At 44.6% G+C, this 27,704-nt stretch overlaps 1 protein-coding gene and 1 pseudogene across 3 annotated transcripts; one reads left to right on the forward strand and one right to left on the reverse strand.

Annotated features, from left to right (window-relative positions):
- The first annotated feature begins 4,414 nt into the window (after positions 1 to 4,414).
- LOC109458665 (small ribosomal subunit protein eS24) lies at positions 4,415 to 19,543 on the forward strand (annotated as a pseudogene).
- DYRK3 (dual specificity tyrosine phosphorylation regulated kinase 3) lies at positions 15,565 to 25,608 on the reverse strand. 3 transcript variants are annotated; one of them, XM_019752520.2, is made up of 3 exons: positions 25,373 to 25,608; positions 23,422 to 23,533; positions 15,565 to 17,367 (listed from the first exon to the last, which is right to left on the reverse strand). In XM_019752520.2, the coding sequence occupies exons 1-3, from the start codon at positions 25,447 to 25,449 to the stop codon at positions 15,793 to 15,795; spliced, it is 1,764 nt and encodes a 587-aa protein (XP_019608079.1). In that variant the 5' UTR covers positions 25,450 to 25,608; the 3' UTR covers positions 15,565 to 15,792. The 3 variants fall into 3 exon arrangements, with proteins under 3 accessions (XP_019608079.1, XP_074178183.1, XP_074178184.1); XM_074322082.1 differs by lacking the exon at positions 25,373 to 25,608 and adding an exon at positions 20,584 to 20,768; XM_074322083.1 differs by lacking the exons at positions 23,422 to 23,533; positions 25,373 to 25,608 and adding an exon at positions 19,075 to 19,211.
- Positions 25,609 to 27,704: the final 2,096 nt, after the last annotated feature.

Below are 27,704 nucleotides of genomic sequence, written 5' to 3' on the forward strand. Positions count from 1 at the left end.
TTACGTATCCCCGGCCCTCAGTCCTGCCTGTCCCTACACTTGCCTATTTCTTCTCTTTCCTTCCCTAGAAAATTTGCTGCAAGAACCATATAACTGCACCACCTTCCTCCACAGCTTCACTCCTCATCACTCATCAACTCGACTGAAGTCAGGCTTTTGTCTCTGCGACTCCTCCATCTCCTTCTTGTCATCGGTCACACCCTCAGTTAGAACTGTCTGCTGGGTTTGACATTTTGTGCCATCCTTTCTTCCTCAAAACTCATTCCTACCTTGATTCTCAGGACATCTCACTCTGAATTCCACTTCTACATCCCTGCCAACTTCTCAGTTTCCTTCAGTGGCTCTTCTCCTCTGCCTGTCCCTAAAATATTACGACTTACTAGGGCTCCTTCTTTGATGGTCTTTTTAAATCATTCTTTACTACTTCCCAGGTTTCAACTACCAGCTAACTCTATACTTATGACCCCCAAAGTTATAAATCCAGCCCAAATATTTCTCTTGAATCCATACCCATAGCGGACTTCCATTACTAGGTATTCCCAGACACCTTAAATTCATCAATTAAACTGATTTAATTATCTACACACACACACACACACACGCACACACGCGCGCGCACACTGCCTCATTCCGTTGCTCAGAGAAGGTACCACCATCTGTCTGGTCGCCAAAGGCCGAAGCTGGTAGTTACCCTCAACTCCTTACTATCTCTCACCCCCAATACTCAATAAATGGCCAATTCCTGATAGTCCCACCTCCCCACTATCTGCTTCCTTCCTCTCCATTCCCATGGCATTGTCCTGCTTTAGACACTCACCATCTTTCATCTGGATTATGGTACCTGCCTCCTCACTGGTTTCTGGTCTTCTACTCTCCAACCCATTCTCCAAATAGCACCCCAATAATTTTTTAAATGCAAATCTGATCTCATTATTTCAGACTTTTAAAAATCTCAATAGCTCCCCAAAGCCTAAGAAATGGGCCAAACTCCCCAGTACAGCACATGGGGCTCTTCACAGTCTTGGCCCCAAAGTCACATGCACTATTTTTAGTTTAACCTGTAAGTGTTGTGTGGGTTAGATTGAAGAGGGGATGAACAGTGACAAAGAAATTAGTGAAGAGATGATTCTAAAGTACTGTTTTTAAATCTCTATCATCAGATGTGCAGTTTTTGGTAAGCTCATATTGTCCCAACACTCCTTGAACATACACGGTGCCCAATGAACATTTATTGATTTGAAATAAAAGTGGGTTACCTTCCTTCCAACTACTTAACATGTTAGAGTCACACAGCCCATAGATCTTAGCCAGATCACTTCATTTCCACAAATCACTCACTCTATGACCTTGTATTAAAATTTGGAGGTGAGAATAAATGTACCAAGTAACTGGAATGAAGGGGTCGATGACAGTAGCATTGTGGAGAATGAGTGGCAGCACCTGGTTACTATTAAAAGCCCACAGTAAGTTCTATGTCCTCTATCCCAGGGAAACGTAGCCAAGTTCTTGGACCTGGAAATAGCAAAAGACATGATAGTTTAATTCAGAGGATGAGAGGCGTGGTCTGTGTGGGTGATTGTGTATTGGGTGGGAAGAGGAAAGGAGAGAAAGAATATACAACATTAATAAACAAATCACTACAATCACAGTCAATAAATAGAAATCATAAGGCTCAGTTTCAGATAAAGGCAAAGCAACATTCCCCCTTCAAATTTTCTCAATAATGGACTCTCAACTTTGAAAGGCCAAAGTCAAAGCTCAGACAATGGGGAAGATTCTCTTTCTTAGGACCTGACAAAAAGGGAGCCAATAATAAATGGAACTGGAGTCTAAAAAGAGAAAGTCATTTCTGGAGATGCATCTGTGAAATTCTCCAGTAGATGGAAGGGAGAGAGAACTATCATAGTAGTATTGGGGCGGCTGGTTAGCTCAGTTGGTTAGAGCGCAGTGCCCTTAACAACAAGGTGCTGGTTCGATCCCCACATGGGCCACTGTGAGCGGTGTCCTCCACAACTAGATTGAAACAACTACTTGACTTGGAGCTGATGGGTCCTGGAAAAACACACTTAAAATAAATTTTAGCAAGTTAAAAAGAAAAAATTGTGCTCCTGTTACTCTAAGGTAAAGTACTTCATATACATTGTCTCTGTCAAAGCCTCACACCATAAGGTAAGAATTAAAAATCCTAGCCACATACTTAGTAAAGGACAGAGCAGCACTTGAACCTTGAACCCAGAACTTTCTGACCCCAAAGCTCATACCTTGTCACCTCCCTACGACCATGGGCAGGCAGCCAGAAAGCCTCCTTTCCCAGGAATAGTGATCTCCGGTATCTATTCAGATTCATTCATTCATTCAACAAATCTCAACTGAGTGCTCATTACATGTCAGGCATGGAACTAGGCTATGGATTAGCTGTGGTTCTGCTTTGGGGGAGGGGTAGTCGAAGGACCCCGAGAGGTCCTTTCTGGCTATAGAATCCAGCAACTGTAAGAAACCAAGGTAGCCACAGCTCCCTTCTCTGCTGTCTGCTGTTGTCAGTATTTGATAAATTCCCACTGGGAAAGAGGCCGGAACGCCGTGGCCACTACTCTTCTGCCCAGGCTAGAGAGAGCGGAAGGGAAAGCCATCAGGAAGTCCGAGGGGCAAAGTGGACTCCAGCAGCCTCTCACAAGGGCGTGTGTTAAACATAGGCCCGATATAGATGATGAAAAAGTTCTGGAGGTGGTTGCACAACATTGTGAAATGCACTTTAAAGCCACAGAATTATACATTTAAAGTGGTTAACACAATAAAAATTTTAAGGTACACTTTAGCAAAATAAGTTCTTGAAAACAATTTTGAAATACACTGTGCAAACATTGCTCCCAAATGGTCACTTATCCAAAGACTTGACCATTCAGACCCTTCATACAACTCGGTCATTTTAGTTTTAGTTTTAAGCTATCAGACAAAAAGGAAGAAAGGAGGAAAAGAAAAAAAGAAATCAAAAGCTCCATTAATTTACATGTGGAAAGAGTCAGGACCATATTTGCACTGTTTCCCTAAAGAACGAGAATTTGTTCTCTTGACTTGTTTCCTATAGTAGCATCCAGCATCTGATAGATAGACTCACAGTGCACACAATTTCCAGTATTGTGCCTAAAACTAAATGTAAATCAAAAAGACTGTTAAGTGACGACAACAAGAAAATAAGCCCAGGACTGTGTCTTTCCAGCCTGAGTGCTACAATTGCCAGGTCATTCTGACTTTTCTGGGCAGGCAGCCCTGGGCAGCTGGAAAAGGTGACTTCCTGACCAGGATGGCAGGAGCCTGGCAGCCACGAGAGGCTGAGCCACATATATGGGGTGTCTGACGTCCAGACATGGGTGACAGAGATGCCAGCTTCTGACAGAGAAGACCACCCCAGCAATGAGACTAGCTGGGTCCCAAGACCAGGAAGCGCCCCGCCCCTCAACATGCGTACAGATACTCCCCATTCCGTGTCAGGGAGGGCCCACCCTCAACACTGACAGGCAGTGGCCTCTCTGAGAGGCAGGCAGTGCCTCTATCATCTCCACGTTACAGATACGGAAACAGCTAGGTTTGAATAAAGATATTCAAACAGGTAGTGTATTTTTCTCTGTGGAGCAAAAAAAAAAAAAAAATTGACTCATTCAATGTTCTCCCTGGAACCAGGCTCCCATTCACAGCATAGCTCCAGTGCTTTTTCCACTGTAACGTATCAGTCCATGGAACTGAAAGAAGCTCCTGGCTCGGGACCATAACTGCACTCAGGAGAACGGGAAGGAAGCTAGAAGCCTGGACTCACAGTCATCTCTTTTTTGGGAACTTTGGGGGAGAAACTGCCCAGGACTAATGTGGAAGAAGCTGCCCGGCTGTAACTTTGTCCCTATATTCACCACCAGAGGGGGCAGTTGCTCCATATCGGTGGTCGGTTTGCGCACTGAGAAGATGCTTGCCAGGGTGAGACCCCGAAGGCGGTAAGGGTCATTCTAGCTCTCCCCTGCCCAAGTGCTGCTTGCACTTACTTAGCAAATGTCACCCTATTGTAGATAACGAAGGCACTGTGGGGATCATCTGGTCCCAGGCAGCTGGCTGTTTCCCTCACTCTTAAGAGCCCCAGAAATAGATTCCAGCACCTTATTTGGCTGCTGTCACTAGGCTGCCAGTGTGGGCAGCTGGCTGTTCACAGCCTGCGAGACAGAAGCCAGGTGAGGGAAGATACCCCCGCCCCCACCCCCAGCCCATGACTGTGCATTAGCCCATGAGAAGGCAGCAGTTTCCTCCTCCTGCACAGAAACCCCAGGGACCTGCTTCCATCTTTCTGGCCGCCTCACAGACCAGGCCTGAGAGCAACCGTTAGAGCCTTGGCCTGGGAGCCCCTTCGTCTTCCCTGTGAGCTCCTTGCTATGAGGCGCCTGTTGTGGAGGTGAGTTTAGGCTCGCGAGACTACCCCATTTAGAATCTACGCCCACCCCATTTTGCCCCCTCTGCATCTGCCTTGGTTTCATTCCATCTGGTGTCCTCAGAGGCATGGCTAATTAAATGGAAACGAGCTGGCCTATTTTGGGTGTTTTTCAGCTAAGACCTGAAGGAATAGCCACAAAGTTTGGAAAGATCCCCAGGGAGACTGAGACGTTCTAGGTTGGCTGGTTAATCTAGGATTAGCAGGTCTTAAGTCTTATAGGCTGGCTGATCCAGTTAAGGTTCCATCCCTTTCTCTGAGTCATCAAATTCGGGGATGGGGTAAAAACTGGAGGAAGGGGAAATATTCTCCTGGGTGGTCTCAATCCACGTTGTTCTAGAAGAAGGAACACACTCCTTTATTTGGCCTTGTTATGTGCGGCAAATTCGGAGCAGCCACAGTTTGGAAATAAGAATTGTTCTCCGGGGAAAGATTGTGGGAGAAGAGGTGTGAGGGGGTGGGATGTGGGGTGGGGCAGGGATGGGAGCAGAGGGACAGAGCCCCATCTCAGATTCCATTACTTGCCTTCAAACAAATATTGTGTCCTCCCAGAAAATTATTTTTCTTTCCAAAAACAAAACTCATCGTGTTATCCTGCTGCATTAAAACATTTTTTGGTTTCTTATTTGTCTGCTTAAGTGACAAACTCTTTAGCTGGACCTATCATGTCCCTTTAAAGCAGGGGTGTCCAAACTGCAGCCTGCGGGCCAACTGTGGCTCGCAATCCATTGTTAATTGGCCCGCAGCAAATTCCAAAAATATATTTAGTTTACTTAAATAAACCAGGTGAGGCAATACGTACTTCACCTCGAGTGAGTGGCCCAGCTGTTTGTGTATTTTACCGCATATGGCCCTTGGTGAAAAACATTGAAAAAAGTTTGGACACCCCTGCTTTAAAGTAACCCAAATCTTTCTCACTAGGTTCAATGCCTGCCATCCTATGCGCTAGCCACCTGGAATTGTTCCCCATCCCTTCCACTTCTTGCTGTTTCCACATATTTCAAGTCTTCTGCCAGGGATTCCCTTGTCTGTCTAGCAAATTCTCCTCATTCATGGACTTGCACTGCAACCTTACCTCTCCAAAGCCTTTTTTTCACACCTCTGGAAATCAGTCACTCTCCACTGTGCTTCCCTAGAATTTCGATCATACCTCCAGCACACTTCCTTACCAAACACATTTTCATCATTTTTTTCATGTCTCTGTTCTATGTAAAATATAAGCTCCTTGAGAGCAAGGAATGTATTTAATCATCTATATAACCTGAGTCCCCAGCATGGAGTCCAGTGAATTTTTATTGATGAATTGCTGGATGTATTAGGACATCATTCTTGGAGGTGGAAGAAACCTGACCTCCAGAGATTCCAGCAGAGAATACAGGGAGTTTGGCAAGTTGATCCTCTCAGGTGAGGTGAGAAGTAATGTGTGGATTCAGACACTTACAGTCAGATGGGTGTTTTTGGCTTTGGCTATCATGTAAAATCTCAGGGATAGAAGATCAGAAACTCGACCTTCCGGTGGATCGAGTTGCTAAGTGGCATTCTGTGCCAGTGAAGAGAAGCACTCCCAGCCCTTTTTTCATCTCTCCTCGGAACCCCGTCTCACATTCCCACTTCCTCCACGAAGACTTCCCTGAACACTACTGCTCCTGTCTCCCCAGCTGGAATACTAGATTCTTGAAGTTTTTTCCTCGGTGGACAGCACAATGCTGGTGCATGTTTTGTGCGCAAAAAAAATGTTTATTGATACTGATGAAATTGCCTGCTCTGGATCATAGAGGCTGTTCTATACATATTCTGTCCCTTTGGATCGACTCCCCACCCTTCCTTCTCCACTGTCTCTGCCCCAGGAAGTTGGCCTTTTGGGACTGCACCAGCCAGACTCTCGCTTGTCTTCTGGATTTTGGCTAGATTTGGCCCATGGGAGGCATGGGAGTAAGAGGAGATGGCATCATATTAATCCCCTTGGTTTGTCCCTGCTGGCCCGAGGTTGGCAGTGCCTCTACCAAAGGCCACAGTTTCTGTGGGGTAGCCCTCTGCTACAGCCTCACCCACAGCCATGCTCTCTAACGACTCACTTCCCTTACCCCGTGTGGTTCCCTGTCCCTTAATAGTTTCCTGTAACCCTGCCCGCTTTGTAAATGGCCTCAGTAGACTCTCCTCAGCTACTCCATTCTGAGTGGGGACTAGACACAGTATCTGTAGGAACCTTTCTGACCCCAAGTCTAGCCCTGTTCCTGCCAGGGTACTCCAGATGCCCACTCAACATCTGAATGATTACGTTCCAGGAGCAGAGATGCTTCTGAACATGACCCAATCCCTTTTGATTTCTTAAATTTTCCAGCCAGAGAAAAATGGGCATTTGTCATCAGCCTTAGGAGAAATTTCCAAGGAGTCTGGAGTTGCACAAAAATTATTGGAATCACAAATAATCATGCTTCCTCCCTACATGTTCAGTGCTTTACTGGACCATTTAACTAGGCAAACTTGGAATGTTTTTTTGGGGGGGAAAGGAAAGGGGGATCCCAGTTTCTCCCTTAAGTCAGTACTCTCCAGAGCTATTGAATGTGCCCTCCCTCCCACCCCATGGCCATCTCCCTGGTCCGTGCTCTCTGAGTTGAGCGTCTTGGGACCTTCAACAGCATCTGCTCTCTTGCCCCCGCCATTCCACCGCATCACGTCATCCTGCAGAGGGTGCTTTCTCACTCCTTCTGATTCCAGGCTACCAAGCCACCCCACTGTAATGAGCAGGTGCTCTTGGCATTGCACGCTTCCAACCACAGTACACGTGACATTTTATCACCAGGAGGATCTGAGCAAATGAGCTGCTGGGCCCAAGGTTCCCCAACATCTCAGGGAACTCAGATCTGAACAAGGATGTCTTCAGCTTGCTGAGTCATTTCACCTACTTCTGAGTCTTCAACAGAAAGATTAGTTCCAGAGTAAAAACTCTCCTCCCAGGAGCTTCTGTCTGCTGCCCTAGATTGCCTGGAGGGCCCTAGTGCCAGATTTGAAATATGCTTCCTAAAGAGAAATGGAGGCCTAGAGAGAAGCAGCAGCCACTGCCCCAAGTCACAGGAGAGGGCAAGGGGCCAGGTGGACCGCTGAAGGTAGATAGATGCTGAAGTTCTGAGCAGGGAGGGCTGGAACAAAGCTCTGAGAAAGAAAAGACAGGGAACGGAGGGTTGCTGGGAAAGCAGTGTAAACACTGTATGGGGGGCAGGGTGTTGAATGGGGCAGTGGTGTGTGTGTGTGTGTGTGTGTGTGTGTGCGCACGCGCGCACGCAGGGGGCAGGGGGCATGCTGGAAACAATGGCTTTGGCCAAATTAAGACTTGGTCATGGAACTTTTGCCAAGCTTTTTCTCCCTCATCGGTTATCACCCTTTCCCAGTGCCAGGACCTGGGGACTGATAATTTTGCCTGGGATAAAGTCCGACTGGCTGGCTCCCTCTCTGGCCCGAATGGCCCCTTCCCACTGCTCCTCCCTGTCCACCCAGGCCCCATAAAGAGGAGCTGGCACCCTCGCTCCTCATGCCAGATGAGATATTTGAGCAGGGAGATTACCGGAGCGCTCTTTTTAACCAGCCTGGGCTCATGTGACTGGCTTTTGTCCAGGCAGACATATGCAGGCCAGCCCTCCAGGCAGGGCACACAGCACTATTTATTTCCTACTGGGTTCTCTGCAGCCAGAGCTGGCAGGGTGGGGCTTGCTCATTGTGTTTAAGCCTCAGCTGGCGCCACTGAATTGCCCCAGCCTCAGCCTTTGCCCCTTTCCCAACCCTGTAGGTAAAAATAACCGCCCCCAATTTTGGCACCTTTGGGGAGTTGGATGAGGGCAGGGAACGGAGGGTTGCTGGGAAAACAGTGTAAACACTGTATGGGGGGGGCAGGGTGTTGAATGGGGCACTTTTTTTTTTTTTGTAGCAACAGAGTCTGGCTGCAGACCTTGGTTCTGCTACTAACCAAAGGGACGGACAATGGTGTTTGGTGTCTTCAATTTGGGCCTCAGTCTCTCGCTTTTTCAGTTGGGAAGAGCCTGGGCACCATTCCGTCATGAACTCCGAGGCAGGAGGCCTTGTAGATAATGGGTGGTCAGTGGGGGAAATGGTCATGGCTAGTGATGCACAGAGGCTGTCACCATAAACAGCCTTTGCTGACCTGCACCCCCACACTTCGTCTTGGTTTTGGAAAGACTCCTAAGGCATCTAGTCCATGTCTACCATCATATGTATCTCATTGTATTTCAATTCTCTACCCGAGCTTTGTTTAACTTCCCACTAAGTTTTGGAGCGAGGACTGTGTCTTATTCATGTTTGAATTGCCTGGCCCAGCGCTTGGCACACAAGAGACTGTAGGCATTTAATGAAAGGAAGCCGGCAGGGGAAAGTGGGCGGTGGGGTTTGGCGCCCCCTGGGGGAGCCTCTGTAGAACATGCAGTCGGAGAATGCAGTGCCGGGAGGACGTGCCCAGAGCCGGAGGCTCCTGCAGTTGTTCCCTGCCGGGTGTCTAACTTTACAAACTGTGACTCTGTGGTCTGAGAAATCTCAGCCTTGCCTCCTCCCCTAGCTCCAGCCCCACCCAGGCTTTCCTAGCTAAGCTGCACCTTTCGCCTCTGGGCGTAGTAGAATTTAAGGTCGGAGACAAATAAAGAACACAGGGATTACTGTCTTTGAACAGCAGCTGCCTCAAGCCAGGTCGGGCTTGGAAGGGGTAGAAGAGGTGGCATGTGTGACACACTAGGAACCAGTTGTCCTTGCAGGACGACCGACCATGGAAGCATTTGCGCCTTGTTCTTTCATCGGGACTGAGGGAAGCTCCCGTGGTCCGTCTCCCCCCACCCCGCCCCCCTCCGTCTCCGCCTCCCAGAGAAGCCTGCGGCCGTGCCCCTCCCCCCCACTCCTGCTGCTTTTTATGCTGCTTTGCCTGGACATCTCTCTGGCATTTTGAAGCAGATAGTGGCTTTGGGTTCCAAGGAGAGAAAGGGAGCTCTTGAATGAAGAGGGTTGACCGGGAGGGGACTGGAACCAGGACAACGTGACACAGCTGCGCAAAAACTGCAGGAGAAGACATCGGGGATGAGGTTCCGGAATCCATCCCATGTAGCCACCTTGGTCTTGGGCTTCTACCGAGTTTGATGACGGGACAGAAATAAACAATGTTGATTTCGCAACCAGAGAAAATAGCAACACAAGCCAGCTATTGTTGAGGGAAGGGCGAGGGGAGAGGTAGAGAAGTCTGGTGCCTGCTTTCTTCTTACCCCATGTTTGCTTTGGATGGTGAATTTGGGACAGAATTGAGCTTGAGGAGGGAGGTACAAGAGTCAACCCCTGACCTAAAATTACGTCCGAGAAACCCCAGGGGTGACCCCATCTCCTCTTCAAGGTCAGAATCGAGGACAGTGAGAGCCAAGTGGTTAGTGAATAGCACGTCTTCCACATCTTTCATCTCTGCCATCTTCTTTCCTCCTCCTCGAGCTCAAAACACAAGCCTCATACCGTCTGCAGAGACTCAGAACATTCTCTTCTGAAACTATCTCCCCTTTCAATCCCACTGACTTGCAGATTTATATGAATTTTAAAACCGGAACAGAGTGTGGATAACTTGGCGTTTTCTCTAAACCCAGTGCCTGGCTTTTACCAAACTCTGAGCCCGTGGTCTGAATGCTGTCGATGCTCCTTGTCCCTGACAAATGCCACCAGAGTGCTTTTTTCCACACACAGCAGTTGCTCAATAAATCACTGTTGAAAGAATAAATGCACCAATGCAGGCCTGCATGGACCTGCTTCAGGAGGGCAGAGGTGAGTGTATTTGGGCCAGAGCTCCACCCTGGGAACAATGAAGAATTCTCCCCAGTGGCTCAGACGGGGCCTCCTGGGTCTGCTCCTGCTCAGGAGCTCACCAGGAGCCCGCTGCAAAGGCAGGGCGGGGCGGCTTCCGGTAACAAGGCTTATGCTACAGAAAATGGAGATCAGACCTTAGCCATCAGCAAGTTCTAGCTGCAGTCAGTCGGGTTTCTGCCTCTGGATGGAAATCCTTTCCTGGATATTGAAAAGCAACAGACAACACATCTATGGCTCTCATTGCCATTTCACTGCCTTTTCTAAATTCTGGTAGTTTTTGCCCTAAAAGTACCAAAAGCCATGAGAGTGTCCAGGATTGGAGTTGGGAAATTTGAACAGCTATGTTGAAGGCTGATGCTCTTTTAAATTTCACCTGGCCTATAGCTTCTATAGCAGCAGCTAGTCTAACATGCAGCTGCTGCATGTGAATATGGAAGGGTCCTTTTCTAGCGTTAGGCCGGGCTGCCATGAGGCAGAAAGCCTGTTCAAGAATCCAGGGGCTATTTGAGGAGGCAGAAGGCAGTCCTTCAGTTCAGGGTCCACTTAGCTCCTCTTACCAGGGCAGTAATGGCTCAGGGCAGATCAGAAGCAGGCAGGCTAAGTTGCCCAGGGGCCCCTAAGAATATTGTTTCCCTTCCCTTCCATTTGCTCTGTTCCCTCTGGCTTTAAATTATCCCACGACCAAGGCCTGGGCCTAAGGAAAACAGCAAAACTTCCCAAATAAGCTACATTCCTTGGAGCTGCTCGCCAGGCTTGATCCTGAAGTTAAGCTTGGGCCCCAGGAAATGTAAAAATGGTAACTCCTGACGGGAGAGCTCACAGGGTTCCTGCCATATGTTTTCCCATTTCCCTTCTTCACACCAGCGCCGGTCCTCCAAAGCTCTGGGGAACCAAAAGGATATTATGGGCGGAATCTCTGTAAGACTCTTTCTCGTCCCACCCTTTTCCCTTCCCAGTATTTTCTTTTTCAAGCATTTTCTTTCTCCTATTATTGCCATCAAGTTAAGACAGGGACAGGCGGTACCTGCAGCACAGCCCCAATAATCCCTAGTGAGTGGCACTCACCACACTGGAACACTTCAGATACAGCACTCAGGGCCAGTGGGAAAGTTCTCTGCCTTGGTTTTGAAACAATCATGAACTGCTGAAAATTCTCAAAGCATTTCATCTTTACTTTTTAAAAACCAAACATACCAAAGTAAAACAAAAACAAAAACAAAAAAAACCCACTGACTCATCCATGCCAAACTGCGTTTTCCAGAGGAAGCATCAGCAGATTCAAATGAACAATGAGAGAACCCCAGGATACCAAAATGATTCAAACCTGGTGCTTTAGAGGCTGACATCCTAAGCTGAAATAGCCACAGGTCACCATCTGGCCTGATCTGGGGCAGTCGTTTCTTTTTAGTTTATTTGTGTGGTGGCAGAAGAAGTAAGACTCTTTCTAGTCAACAGTCAGGCAGGCTTCTCCTGTTATAGAAAAATAATGAGAGTCTACTCTCAACTTAGTGGTTGGTGAGCTATATTAAGAATCCTATTCTCTGCTTCAAAGTCTAGACAATATATTTGTAGCTCTGGCTTATCTCAGGGGTTGTGGATCTCAGTCCTTACATGGATGGGTTCACTGTGACTCTTAAAAACGTCTCACTGAAATTAGCAGGCATAATTTGATAGATACTTGGAAAGGATTACCCCTAATTTGGTTGAAGGCTAGATGTGGAAGCAAACTATTTTACTCTTGGGCTTTAGGAAGTACAGGTTGAAGTTGAACGTGGGACATGTTAAAAAGAGGATGTTAAAAATGTTACTTAAAACTGGGAGGTTGAACCCTGGCTGAGGACAACTCTTCCCGCATTTGCTAATCCCTCACCTGTCTCTCTCCTTATGTGGAAGCCCCCACGTTGTTCATATGGTGGACATCTGCAGTTGCTCTGAGGGTAGTAGGTTCTAGCACTCTACACACTGGTCATCTCCAGCGAGACTGAAGAGATGGGGAAAACATGCTCCGGCAATTCCACCTGGTTCAAAGGATAAGCACTTATCCTTAGTTCGCAAAGGAGGAAAGGCACCCAGGGGCAGTCTGGAACAATCATTGTCACCTTTCCAGCTTTCGTGTTGATGACATCAAATGACAGATGCCAGAGAAATAATTAAAAATAAACAAGAAAGAGTTTTCCATGATTCACTAGAGTGGTAGGAGTATTCTGTTAGGCAGGAAAGCTTAGAACCATTTATCAGCTGCTACCTAAAATTTAGCATTTAACTTTAATCATGCCTAGTTAGGAAGGAATTAAGCAAAACAGAAAGTGTTTCAACACGACCAGCTGCTACAGATCCCAACTGCTTCATAGTTGAAATTTTAATTTAATCTTTTGTTGTTTTAATAAACTCCATTCTTAACAGCTTAAATGTCATAAATACTAAAATAGAATGACGTGAGCTAGCTAACCTGTCTATCCCAAACCCCCTTAAATCACTTAGGAAAAAAGCCTGCTACTATAGTCACATCAATTTCCTCTGGAAAGAAGACCCAGGTAAGACTCCCTCCTCTTTCACTGAGCCCGTGTGGGACAGAAGCGGAGCCTTTATGTCATAGGTAGGTTATTTTCAAGGTACCAAATACTGGACCAGAAGGAGGTGGCCTCACTAACCCTTACCCGATTATCCTTCCTCAAAGAGATGAGAGATTGGCTGTGTGGGTGAACTTAGAAGACAAGGTGTGAGCACACTCCTGGTACACGGAGGGGGCGGCCGCTGTCACTGGCACGCGGTCAGCAGCAGTACCACAGCCGTTTAACTGAGAGCATCACGAAGCTGCGGGCTGCACATTCGAAGCCCACACTCGACTACAAGGAGAAATCGTGATGGCACATGACGAATGGACAGATCCGTCAGCGGGAGAGCAGAAGGTAGGAGAGAGTCTAATCACATGAGCAGGTCTTAGCTGGATAAGCCAATTCCCCACGTTGAATGAAAAAAATGATTTTAGGAATTCCTACCCAACTTTTTTCAGTGTCAATAAGAATTTGGGAACTTGGTTGATTCTGTCAATTTAAAAATCTGTAAAAGAAGTCAACCAACTTCACCTGTTTAATTGAAATGACTCAAAGAACAAAAAGGGTTCAAGAACAACCCAGTATCTGTAACAGTCTGAATCTCTGCACTAACAGTGATCCAGTTCTGTCCCTCACTGCCATGGCTGGGAAGGGATCCAAGCAAAAATTTAACATGGCTGAAAAAGGGGGACACAGAGTGATGGCCTCTAAAAACCACAACTTGTACCTAAACTTGAAACCCACTCACAAACCTCCCCAAGTCCATCTGGAACAACCACCACCACCGCTCCCCAAACTTGAATCGGCCCACAGAAGACATGCCAACTCCAATGACTCTGCTCTGCGTCACTCTCTAGGTTGCCAAATTTAGGCAGAAACACATCCATTCACCTTCCCAGAGCTTTCTAGAATTTGTCTAGTGTCACGGGTTGTCCATATCCTGTCACTTGACCCAGTTGCAGTAACTTCAGTCCATTAGACACACAGAAACAGACCACACGCCAACCTCAGCGACAGGCTCCCTTCTCCCCAAGTCACACTGGGTGCTGGCTGACGAAGACCTCTCACTAAAGGCACAAACATGGAGACCTAGTGCTCATCGGGCGTTTGGGGTAGAGTTCCTTTAACAGCTTGCTTAAAGAGCAGGTCTTCCACACTGGTAACAACTGGCGAAACCACCGCCGCATATGCTCTGCCTAGATAATGCAGGACATTCTTACCCGACTTTTCCTTAAGTTCGAGAATTCAGCAGGGGTTATAGAGGGGCCTAAAATAAAGAAGGTATATGTTCCATTGCTTTCTGTAAACCAGGAGTAAAGGAAATAGTGAAGGTTTTAATAGCCCAGATGCTCAGTCACCGAGTACACCTTTTAAAAAGGCTGAGGCGTCAGTCTGACCTCTTCCTGCCAGCAGGCTCAGGCCCCGCTCTGCTTGTTTGTTCATTCTCACTTTTCACAGCCTGTGCTGTGGCAATCAGAAATACTCTTGGATAAGGCAACAGTTCCTTAAATAATATGCCCATGGCATTTTTCTTTTTTGTTATCGTGTTGCCAACGAAAGGAGCCTCCTACTCTTAGGGAGTTTGCAGAGACTAAATTCTAGAATAAAAATGGAACGGGCTCCTTCTGAGAATGGTGCAGGAAGCAATGATCTCCTTTAAAGGACACACTTTGAGGACAGAGTTTGGCACACTCTTGTTTTGGAACAGGATGGAAGAAGAGGAAGGGCAGGGAGGAAAAGACCAGCAGCAGTAAGTTACTTGGTTACTGTCTCTCTTCCATCTTTCCATGTATGACATTTCACTAGCAATTGGTTTATTACCAGCCCTCGCTGTTTAAATCTTAGCAGAGAAAAAGGAAGGATATTGAAATGAAGGAAAATGAGATGAATTGCTACCAGTTTTTGGATTTTCTTCTTATAACTGAAGTTCACTCAGAATCTAGGGAACAGTGTTTGGTTTAAATTGAAAGTGGGAAAATTATGGCACATTAAGGTGACAGATAGTGGGAAAGAGAAGCGGGAAAGCAATGAAACCATAGTTAGTTTACCTGAATGTGACCATTCTTGTAAGGAGGAGAGTCCATGAAAATGCAGCAAGTAGGCTGGTCCCCGGGGTTCCAAGAAATAAGGGAACTGCAGTGCATATGCCGTCTCTACCTTTAACATCTGGGTCACCTGGAGCAAAGAAGTCGCTTTATCTTCCTTGGAGATCAGGGAGGAGGGATGCATCTGACTCAGTTTTAATATCAGTGTTTGGTTAAAGTGGGTAGATGTCTGTAAAACGCTTTGAGTGCCCAGGAAACAAGTCAGAGGCAAAAAATAATATAAAAAACCCATAAAATAAAAACACCATGCATCACAGAATCGAAGGGAAATAAGTCACTGAGCAGGGATACCACTTCTCTAGGTGAACAACAGCTTCCGGGAGCTTCCCCCCCACCCTGTATTCTGCTATGAGCCCTTTCGCCTAGAATGCGCCCACAGAATAGACTGTTGGGGGCAAGAGATCTAGCTTCGGCTCTCATCCATAACTAGGCCATGTCCCAAATTACCCATCTGGAACAGATGCTGAGGGAGACTAGAAGTGAGGCGTGATCAGGATATACTTTTTGGTATACCTTCTATCTTGAGAAAAAGGGATTTAAACTGATAGAATAATACACAGGTTGATGTACATCTGATAATAAAAAAGATACACTGACCTATTAAAAAGTCATTTAATGTATATTCCAGGATAGCCAATACAAGCTGATTAGGTAATTAGCCCTTGAAGAATTCTTTTTACAGTCATATAAAAATGTTTTGCCTTATTAAAAAGAAGTCTAGTCTAACAAAAACGTCCACCAATGGCTTGTATTTTTTTTTCCATTTTCAGATTTGCAAGATAATTAAAAATACATACATCTGCATCTCTGAGCATATCACGGTCCATTAGCTAATCAGTTTTGGCAACACACTGCACAGAGGGATACCACCATTGGTTTCTGACATTAAGTTAGCTTTAAGCTTATTGGCTATGCCAACAACTGGAGGCAGCTTGGAACCCAGTCCCTGGAAAGCATTTGCAGGATTCACTACCCGTTTGCCTGACACCTTCCCAATGGTAAGAGGTCTGGGCACAGACTTGCTAATCCAAGGATGTCTTAATGCTTGAGCTGGGGTCAGGCGGGCAGAAGGGTCCCAGTGAAGACATCTTTTCAAAAACTCTATAAACAGGTAGTCATCACACCCTTTCAGTGCTGTCACCCAGTCTTTGCTACCTGGGGGACCCCGCTTTTTACCCCTACGTGAGCGACCCCCCACAAGCACAACCCTCCCATCTGCTTGAGTCGTCACAGAACAGTAGCGAGGTAGGCCCTTGGAGTTAATAAAGTACTTGGCACGTTTGGACTGCTCCAGAAGTTTGGGTGGTGGCATCCCTAGAAGCTCCATCATACAGGCCAACTGGTCTCCTTCATCCTCCCCAGGGAAGAGAGGCTGTCCTGTTAAAAGTTCTGCAAGGATGCAGCCAAAACTCCACATGTCAATAGGTGTGCCGTAGCGTCCTCCTAAGATGATCTCCGGAGCTCTGTAGAACCGAGACTGGATGTACGTGTAAAGCTTCTGATACTCGAAACAGCTGGACCCAAAGTCAATGACCTTGGTCGCGCTGCGCCCATGGTGTTTTAGGAGAATGTTTTCTGGCTTCAGATCACAGTGAATGATCTTATTTTTGTGGAGAGCATCCAAGGATTGCAAGATGGATTGAGCAAACTTGCGTACTAACTGGACACTAAAACCCTGAAACTTGTTTTTTTTAATTAGCTCATAAAGGTCTATGCTCAGCAACTCAAAGGCCATGCAAACATGGTTCCGGAATGTGAAACTTTCCAGCATGTGGATAACATTCATGCTACCAGTTTTATCTTGCTTCCTAAGATGCTCCAAAATCCGGATCTCCTCAGCTGCCTGGCGATGGAAACGCTTTTCATTGCGCACCATCTTCAGGGCCACGTACTGTCGCAGTTTGTGATCATAGACCCGGGCGACCTGCCCAAAACTTCCCTTGCCAATAATCTTCAGCACCTCGTATCGATAAGCGAGGTGGTCTCGAGGTACATGAATATAGGCCCCATCTGCATCATCATACCCCCCATTATTGGGACCACCAATAACTCCATGTCTTTTTTTGGCATTTGGACCCACAAAGTAAATTTCTGGATAATTGATGATTTCCAGCTTCTCATAAGCAGTGAGGTGGTGTTTATATTGCTTCAGTGCTTGTTCTGGAGTCAGAGGCACCACTTTGGAGGCTTTGGGTGAATTGCCGGATTTTACTGTATTCAAGCTATCTGAACTTTTACCCTGAGAAACGGTAGGAGAGCATTTTTCGGCGTCGTTGATGCCATCTGACTGAAAAGTATCAGATTTTCTGTTGCCAAATTCTTGAAACAGCTGTTCCACCTTCATTTCACCTCCATTCAGAAAGCGCTGAGTATGATCTCTTGTTAACTGCTCAGTGGTGATCTATGGAAAAGAAAAATGAATATAATGTTAAAATCACTAAAAATGATGGAAAGATGAAAGAATCCTCCCCCTGACTTAACAACAAATCAGTCCATTAGTTTAGGTTAAAATGACCCAAAAGTGAGATAAGAAAAGCAGAAGTCTCTAGAAACTTCTTAGCATTAAGCCTCAGACTCCCCGAGTATGAAAGCCACCCCACCCCCTACATAGGCTTTGCTTTGCTCAAGACAAGATGGTCTTCTTACCATACCCTAAACATGCTAGGTTCCGTCTGATAGGTATGTATTTCTATTAAGAATCTTCTTACCCCCCATCCACTCAGATCCGACACTCTTTCAAGGCCCAACTCAAGTCCTCTCTCTCCCACTTAGAACTACTCCAAGCCTACAGCTTTTCGAGTCTGTACACAAAATCTGGTATTTGATTATATATATCCATCTTATATTGTTTATTAATGGTTTCAAGTACCTTCCCAAATCTTAAGGGTATATAGCAGGATCAAGATAATGTACACTACAGTATTCTATAAATGACAAAGTACTATTAAGGGACAGAAGCAGGATTTGAACCCAGGTCTTCTGACTGTCAGTCCCTTCCCATTAACATAACCTGGCAGCAGGTTCTCCTAATTTCTGTACTATCCAGCGGGGCTGAATGTTGACCATGGCCTGGAATTAACCAAGGCCTCATCATTTACTCTCAGGTCCCTGAATTATTGCAGCCTTTTAGCTCAGCTTTTGAATCACAAAAGCCCTAAGTCAGAGAGAACTCTAGGTCAATTCTTTATGTATCTGAATAGCACTGAGAACCCAATGCTCTCATGCTTCTTGTAAAACTCTCCTAAAGAGATAAAGGGTCTCTCTCTCCCCCCCATACACACTAAGTGGTAACGGCATCCTGCTACTGTTTCTACTTGATTTTGCTTAACCTTTGCCTGTGAGGAACAGTAACCCGCAGAAGAAAGTTCTATACATTCCTCTGAAATGAAACAAGATTCTTTGAAATTAGATGGAGGAAAAGAAAAGCCAAAACAAACAAACAAATAAATAGATACTGTGTTTCCCTGAAAATAAGACTGAGTCTTTTATTAATTTTTGCTCCAAAAGACATATTAGGGCTTATGTTCAGGGGATGTCATCCTGAAATATCATGCTAGAGCTTATGTTCTGGTTAGGTCTTATTTTCGGGAAAACACGGTAGATAGATAGATATGTAAGAAGGTGCTAGAAGGAAAGAAGAAGAAAAAATATTAAATCTGTTGTTAAAAAAAATTCTAGGATACTTCAAAGAACATCTACTGTTCTTAATGGACCCTGAAAAATTGTACTCCTGGTCTGTTTGATTATGTCACAGCCTCTATGATCGGGGCAGACAATTTCAGGAGGGCTCTGAACTATAGTTATAATGTCTAAAAATATGATAAAAATTTAAAGGTAATGATTCGAAGTGGCCAAAATTCTGAAAAATAGAATTTTAATATAATCTAAGCAAACAACACCTGGCCTATTACGAAATAAATAACAATGTAAAAGTTAAAAATATAAACAACGAAAAAAGATAAAAGAATTTAAGGGTTGGCATACTCTTTTAAAGACAGCTCCTAATTTAAGTTACAAAAGCAGGACATTATTTCCTGCCTGATCCTTTTAGGTTATTTAATCAATTTCAACATGTATAGAGTACTACAATTATAAAATGAGGTATTACTTTTTTCCCCCCTGGAAGCTTGAAGGCCCGCTGCCATCATGAATGACATAGTAACTGTCCGGACCAGGAAGTTCATGACCAATAGACCACTTCAACGGAAACAGATGGTCATCCACGTCCTTCACCCTGGGAAGGCAACAGTACCTAAGACAGAAATTCAGGAAAAACTAGCCAAAATGTACAAGACCACACCAGATGTCATCTTTGAACTGGGATTCAGAACCCATTTTGGTGGTGGCAAGACAACTGGCGTTGGCGTGATTTATGATTCCTTGGATTACGCAAAGAAAAATGAACCCAAACATAGACTTGCAAGACATGGCCAGTATGAGAAGAAAAAGACCTCAAGAAGACAGCGAAAGGAATGCAAGCACAGAAGGAAGAAAGTTAGGGGGACTGCAAAGGCCAATGTTGGTGCTGGCAAAAAGTGAGGTGGAGATTGGATGACAGAAGGAATGAAAATTCGTCAGTGACTTTCTCTGTGGTGACTGAGCAGATTTTTCATGAGACGACTAACAAACTAAGAACTTAAAAAAAAAAAAAAAATGAGGTATTACACGATTTTACACAAAGGCAGCCAGCAAAACTGCGGCCACACTTTGGCATTTAGTTTTAAAGTAAAGAGGCAAGATATGGACCAGGAAAAATCTCGCTGATACCAAAACAGAGAACTATCACTGGTCAAAAAAATAAAATAGGCCTGCAGATAGAACCTAAATACCTTGCTAAAATGTAAAGTATAATGCAACATTTTTCTCATCAGTAATTAAGTCAAATAATTATTCCTGTTGGGGGAATGAAAAAAAGAAGAGGGTCCTATCCATCTATCCAACATTCACATGAACATTTACTGTTTGCTATTCGAAGTGCCTAAAAAACAGATGTTCTTGAGGAACTACAATCTATTAGAAGATACTTTGGCTAAATTAGGGAACTATAATTGTTTAGTTTTAGGTAGATTTACATAACAAAAATGAACATCTGCATGCATCTCAGCCAGTTTTCTTTAAAATTTGTACTCCCTAACTTAAACTTAAACGCATCTAAATATTTACTGCTGGTCTTGGGAACACATTGTATAGAAATGTGAAGTCAGAAGGCCTGGGTTGGGGTCCTGGCTGTCCTGCCTAACCTTTAGCCCAGTTTCTTTATCTGTAGAATACAGACAATAATACTTTGCAGGATGTTGTTGAATCAAATTATAATAATACATGAAATACCCTCATAAACTATAAAACATTTTAAAAACACTGGTAACAATAATTCTCAATATATCAAGGTTTAAACTCCTATACACCCTCCCTTTCCCCATTCAGTTTATTTCTTTTCTCTGTGGTACCTTCCTCCATATGTCCAGTCTCCCTTCACAAGACGTCTGGTACTAAATATGCCTTCGCTCCATGAAGGCTCCCACAATAGGCCTTCCCTTAGGATGCACAGAAACACCTCATCCACGTTCTCCCCCACATAAAACTTGCTTTCAACTTGCTATACAATTTAATGTGTTACCTCTCCAGAGAAATTTGAACTTTAACAGAAGATCAATGCCTTAACTCAAAGGAATGACTCTCTAGGAACTGCAGTCATCAATGACAAGCTGGTAGGAAAGGTATTTGCGGCCCAGGGTCCATCCCTGGGTATTTCACCTACTCTGCCTACATGTAAGGCTGAGGTGGCTCTGGAGGTCTTCATTTCTGTTTGTGATAAAGAGAGGGTCTCAGGTACAGAACATTAATCAGAACAGATCTATAAGAGAAATTCAATTTCCATAGAACTATTACAATAAGATGAAGGAGGTCATTTGGATTTCCTGACTCATGGTTTTTCCTAAAAGCGAGACTCAATCTCTCCCCCTGCAAATTAAGTCTTATTTTGCCGTCTGGAACTACACAGAAGTATCCAAATTTCATGTAAAACCCCTCCGATCCCTAAAAGGGGCTGTCCTGACCCCACCATTTTTCTCTAGGTTCATTGTCACCATTATTATCCTGTACTTCATACAGCGTATGTCAGATTCCCTTATTATCCTATTCACATTCTCAACACAGGCTGCATGTCACCTCTCTCCTGACGTGGAACTCACAGAACAGAACACGGTACTTCAGGTGTAGTCCACTATGGATTATCAAGGTTCGAATCGCCAATGAATCTGAAGAATACCAGGAAGGAAGCTTTCCACACAGGGAGGGGTTCTCTCCTCAGCTTTCTTTCCTTTCCTGTAAATAACTCAAATACTGGCCTGAATCAATTATGTATCAAGTCTGCTGTGCTATAAATAAAATCTTCCTTCCATTGTTCTAGGAGGAGCTACAATTTTCACACAGGTTACAGTATAATAGTTTTAAAACAATATATTTCTAGTCTGGGTTTATAATCATAATAACCAAGCAACATATAGGATCGACTACACCAAATATCTTAACTGTAATTATATCCAGAGAGGCAGATAATGCCAGCTTAATCATGTTTTATTTAAGAATGCTTCACCCATACTGTTAATTTGGGAGTCTCTTGACATTTCAAATAGAATCTTCTATTGTTGAATAAAGTCTTCAAGATCTTAAGAAATTCAGGAAAAAATACCCTTTTTATCCAGATATAAAACATTACCTTCCTTCCTAGTTTTTTACCCCAAATCTCTGCAACACAAAGCTTAACCCAATAAAAGCCTCTGAGTAGATGATTTATAGTTAACAATGAGAATGGAAGAGCATCTTGGAAAACAGTGATGCTAAAAGAGTTTGTGAAAACAGCAATAGGGTCTTGGGATAGAGTCATGGCAACGCGAACTGCAATTGTCACCATGAGGTCAAGAAGCATTTTTTTCAGTCAAGTTTCCAAAGACACCATTGGGTTAGAATCTGAAATCTTGTGTTTCCAAAAACTGTTACTCTGAATATCATACAGTAAGAAATTCATTTTGAGTCTGAAACATACAATTTAACTGGCCTATTGGAAGATGATTAGCATTGGCTAACTCTGAATTCAAGCTGAAATGAACTTGAAGTCACATGTTAACGCACCAGCCTCCTACAGAGGTGCTAACTGGCAAAAAGTAACCAAGAAATCTGACGGACAACACAAGGAATGTGTGGTTCTGAGAGGTTTTTATATTAAAGAAATAAACTTGCGGAGAATGGGAAAGAATGCTACTTCACTCGAGAGATATTAAAAATAGGATGACCAGCCTTCCAAATATATGTAGCCCATACTTTGTAATATTATTGGCCTTGAAAGTAGTGAAAAGGTTGATTTTTATTAGCAAAAGTTGACCAGAAGTTGGGAAGGACAATGAAAAATACAAGTAATCATTATTTTCAGGTAGAAACAATTTTAGGTCTTAAACACAGAAATATTCAGAAATATTACAAATAAATCTATTTAATTATTCAATTTGTTCATTAGATGTTATACGCAGCAAAGTCACAGGATAGCTTCTCCCTATCATGGAACTTGTCCAAACCCTGCTCTCCTTGCTCCTTTGTGTATGCTGAGGGAATGTGAATTAATTTTTTTATTATCTTAACAGTGTCCAAAGATAAATTTCTGCAGTCTCCAAAATAATTAAATGCATCAAAAACCACTCTGTACTGCTAAGTTTTTTTATGATCTATAAAATGGTTCTCTTCAAATTGGTAGTTGCCAAAAGGGAGGGGGGTGGGGGGTTGGGCAGAAAAAGGGAAGGGGATTAAGTACAAACTTCCACTTATAAAATAAGTCATGGGATGGAAAGTACAGCACAGGGAATATAGTCAATAATATCATAACAATTATACGTTGTGCCAGACTGGTATTAGACTTATCATTTTGATCCCTTTGTAAGGTCTATAAATGTTGAATCACTTACATTGCACACCTGAAACTAATATAATATAGTATGTCAACTATAATTAAAAATAAATTTAAAAAGAAAAAAACTGAAAAAAAAAGATTCTCTTTGGCATACTAAGCTAGAATGGCATTTCTCTATTGTAGGAAAAAAATCCGCAGGTGTATGAATTCAGGGATATTTTTTATTCCTTGTTTTCATTAAATGGAACCTTTGTAATACACTGTATGTATATCATCCTACAAAAAATTAAAATTGTTTACCTAGATAAAAATAGAATATTATTTTTTTCCTAATCCCATATATTTATCCCGGTGATTAAAAGGAATAGCTGGGCTCCAAATAAAAATTAATCTGAAAAGCTAAACTTGAACCACAGAAATTATTCCAACGTCAAGAGAAACAAAAGGATACAAAGAGTCTGGGCTGCCAGCTAGATTTAACTGTACCTTGACATTAAGTAGTACTTCCTCCTTTCCAAGACAATCACAATGCAAAGAATTACTTGATTTACTTACATTTAGTCTTCTGGGCAGAGGTGGTTCAGAAGGATTGCAGAGAACATTTGAACAGGGTGGGCATTTGGTTTCATCTATCATCATGAAGGTATCATAGACACCATCCCCCAATCTAGTTGAAAGTATTACAGATAAAATCTGTCAGTAACTGAAGTACATACATTTCTATCTGCAAAACACCCGGTGTCTTAACTGCTTCATATCTGCTACAAAGAATAATGAATACAAGTAAATGTCTACACTGCCTTTTGGCATTGAATACAAATAACTGGGGTGTTTGGTAGAGAACAGAGAAACCTAACTTTCATTTTTTAAGAAAGTATAGCATTTCTAGGTTTGCATTTTGAAATAGTTAAAACAAGTCTTACTTTCTGAATGTTGTTCAAAATAAGGGCTATAGCAAAAGAATCTCATTTAACTTACTACTTGAAAATGAAGGCTAATTTGAATCAGAAGCCTAAAAATAACCAGAACAGGAAACAAACAAAAAAAAGAAGTAACTGTAATTTTAAGACTTGGGTTCTAATCTCAGTTCTACCACTGGCTGCACTACATTCCTTCCCAGCCTGTTTTCCACATGTTAAAATGGGAAGGGTTCTAGTCTACACACTTCTGGGTCTTACAGGCAAGAAATAAATGGCCTTCTTAGGGCTGTCTTTTTATTTACTTATCTACTTAACATCTACCTAACTTGTAGAAAAATACAGTGAAAACTACAGGAAATATTAAGGGATCCTCTAAATTACAAAATGTACTGACTGAATTTTAGTTCTTTACCCACTGCGTTTTCTGATGGATGGTGGAAACTGAATGCTAAATGATTAAGGATCATTTCTCATTCTTTAACACTGTGCCTCCACCACGGTAAGGGAACACAAAAGAAGGAGAGGATTTATTTAATCCACAAGATGGCCCTGAATAATGTATTTCATCTGCCACCAAAAACATGGATTTCCCAGTTACACACATCAGCATTTCATTATTTCATTTTTACATGATCTACTATGAATACAAACAATGGTGATGACCGGGTTGCAGAGGAAGAATTTTTTTATATCATTTAAAATATGCCGGAATATTCTTGTTGCCTTTAAAAACTGTTTTGTAAAATTAGTTCTAGAGTTTTCTTAATCGACGTGTTGCAAAAATACAGAGTAAAAAAACCACTGCAAATTTTTTTTGGAATGTTCTTTTTAAAATCATGCTCTCAGATTCTGATAGAATCACTTATACCTTTAACGAAAGCTGTTTCACTGACAAGAACCAAATATTCTGAATGTGACGGACTCTGCCAACAGCATGAATAAAACAAACAAAACGGTACAGGCATCCACATTTACAGAGAAAAAGGTAAAGAAGACTTACAAGATTTCTTATAAATCACCAGAGAAAATTACCCAAAGGAAGTCTCCATGCAAATAAAGGGGGGGGTCCCTTCTCCCCTAAATTTAGGTGTGAAATACAATGTAACGTGGAGAATCTCTCAAAATAGGATCCACCGCAAGCCCTATCATCAGAGCCCCTCACCTGCACAGCCGAAGCCAAACCGCACCCCACACCGCAGAGCCCCAAGAATTCAGCCCTTGGTTCTCTGCCCTGAGCAACAGGGCTTCTCTGAAAGCGACTGTTCCCCGTCTTCCCCACTTTGCTAAAAAGCCCCACAAAAAGTCGCAGCTTCTCAGACTTCCTTACCACATAACCCATGATCTAGGGCTTCAGAGATACTAGCGAGGGTTCCCCTAACTCCACTGCAGCCCCCTCCCCTGCTCTCGGTGGGCTGGGGGAGGGGAGCCGATGAAGAGGAAGAGCGTGGGCCGGTCACTGGGAAAAGATCAGACCCTTCCCTCGACCCTCCCGCGGGGGCCCAGGCTTCCCCCCGCCCCCAGCCTCGCCCGCCAGCGCCAGCCGCCCAACCGTGCGCCCCCAGCCCGTTACCCCGCGGCGCCGTTACCTCCGCTGCTGGGGCGGGAGTCCGGCTCCGGGCGGCGCCGCATCCTTCCGCCCGGGCCCGCGCGCAGTGCCTCCCATCCCCTATCTCGGGACCCCCGGGGGGTGGGGCGGCGGTTGGCGCTTCCGGCGGGCAGCGTTCCGGCGGGCTGCGCTGGGGCAGCTGCCTCCCCGGCTGCGACGCTTCCGCGGAGACGCGAGTGTGGACACTGCAGATCCGCGCGCCTCCGCTCGCTACTCGCCGGGGCCGGGAGGGAAAAGAGGAACAGCCAGGGCGGGCGGGGGAGTGGTGTGGTCGCCTAGCAACCGAGGCACGCCCCGGGAAACGCCTCTGCGCAACTACGCAGCGACGCACGGGGGCGGGACCCGAGGCCTGCCGTGGCGCAGGCTCCGGAGGGTCCAGGCGGGGAGCCGCGCCCCAGCGCTGGGTGTCGCTGACTGCGAGCTGGGGTGCGGGAGCCGCGGCCCGGTGTTGGGAGACAGGCTCCCGCGGAGGATTGTGAAAGGAGCGCTTAATCCCCGTTTCTGCCCCAGAAGTCTGCTGTCCCTTAGCATGTTGCAGCCTGGAGTGCTAAAACGTCTCTTGAATATGAATGAAAAATGAATGAAAAAATGTGTAAGTTCTTAGACTTCCCTGCTGAACCCCCACCCTCAGGGTAATGAGTGGCGTAGGAGGGTAATAATAATAGACCCAGTTAGTGACGCTGTACCCGCGCTTCAGAATATTGCATTGTTTTATTGAACCTCAGTAACTATGCGAGATGACAGCCCGCTTTACAGTTCTCACTAGGATCCAGAATTTAAGCTGAGGATTTTCTGACTCCCCTGCAAGGGGGTGCCACGGATGCTAGGGCTCAAAGAGCCGTCCCAGGTACGAGGAAACTGAGGCCGGAGCAGCGCTGCTTCCTCAGGACCATCTAAGGCAAAACCTGCACTAGAAGTCTGCGGATTCTCAGCCTTCCTCCTGCTGCTCCAGGCCCCCTGCAAATCTCTCCCTGTCTTTCTTTGGAATATGTGTGTCCGTGGGGGGGGGGGGAGTCTTCCTTTTCTGAAAAGTTAGGACACCTCAGCAATACCATTGTTAAGCAGATTTTGATAGTTGGAACGAAAGTGAGAGAAAGATGTTAAGATACCTAGAACACAAGTGTTGTTTTCTTAAGCGTGGCACCCCATCGGGTTTCCTAAAACTGTAAGGCCAGAGGCTGCCCGACCCTCTTGGAGAGAACCAAGCGCCGAGTTCTCCAAATGCTGAACACGGGCGCCACCTGGTGGGACCTGGGGACTCGTTGTCCCAAACTAGCGTAGCATAGTCCACAAACTGAAAATTTCTGTCCAAGGCTCATTTCCGTGTGACTGACTAAAAGTCATATTCCCTGTTCTCATGCCTCCAATTAAACATGCCCTTAAAATCCAAAGGCGCTTCACTTTATAAATTAAGAATGTGTTCGTTTGGGGAACTTGATTCGTTGTGATCAATGTTGCTTTAGTCTCCCTGATATAGATATAAATAAAAATGTTTTCTTCCATGATGATTTTTTTTAAATTTCTAATTTTATGAATAAGCTTTTGTGATATTTTTTGTCTCCCCCCAACCAGAGTAATCCTGCTTTCGTTTGGGTTTGTATTTGGGCTCCTATGGAAGCTTTTGTTTGAAGAAAGCTCCATGGCAACCAAACGTTTGAACTACATTGTTGCTGAGGTCCCTTCCAGTTCTAAGATTGCAAAATTCTATTAAATAATCACTGTTCTTAGTACTTATACGGACACCTCAGACCACTTTACTGCCCTAAACATTCGAATGGGACTTGCCCCACAGGTTTTCTTATTACCTTATTCTGAATCCCTGCTTTGAGAGAATTGGATCTCTTGTCTGTGTTCCAGACATGTCTCTGTGAACCAACCTGAGGTAACCTGCTCCCCTTCCTGCCCCTGAGGTGGGAAACACAAAGGCTCCCTTTCTCTTTAGCCTATTGCTCCCATGGTCAAGGGAGGGATTCCTTGAGGTTGCTGGAGCTTCATAAATCTCTAACCTTAGTGACCCAAGTACTTTCCAATATGTCTTCAAAGAACCCGTTTTAACAGTGTGCTAGGTTAATGTCCAGTGAGGGATCTAGCAGGAGCCTCCGTGCCCCTCACTGAGCTGCTGCTCTGTGCTCTCTAACTTTTGAGCAGGCAGCTTCCACACCATTCACTCCTTTGCTTCCCCATCCAAAGCCTCACTTAAGAGTAATTCAAAATTGACATTATCTTTCGCCACCTAAAGCCAGATTTACCTACCATGGATTAGCCAAATATCATATAAGATATCCATCTGCCCTTTGAAGCTTGTCTAAGAC

This window comes from Rhinolophus sinicus, linkage group LG17 (genome assembly GCF_036562045.2).
Source record: "Rhinolophus sinicus isolate RSC01 linkage group LG17, ASM3656204v1, whole genome shotgun sequence".
In the NCBI taxonomy this organism is placed as follows: Eukaryota; Metazoa; Chordata; class Mammalia; order Chiroptera; family Rhinolophidae; genus Rhinolophus; species Rhinolophus sinicus.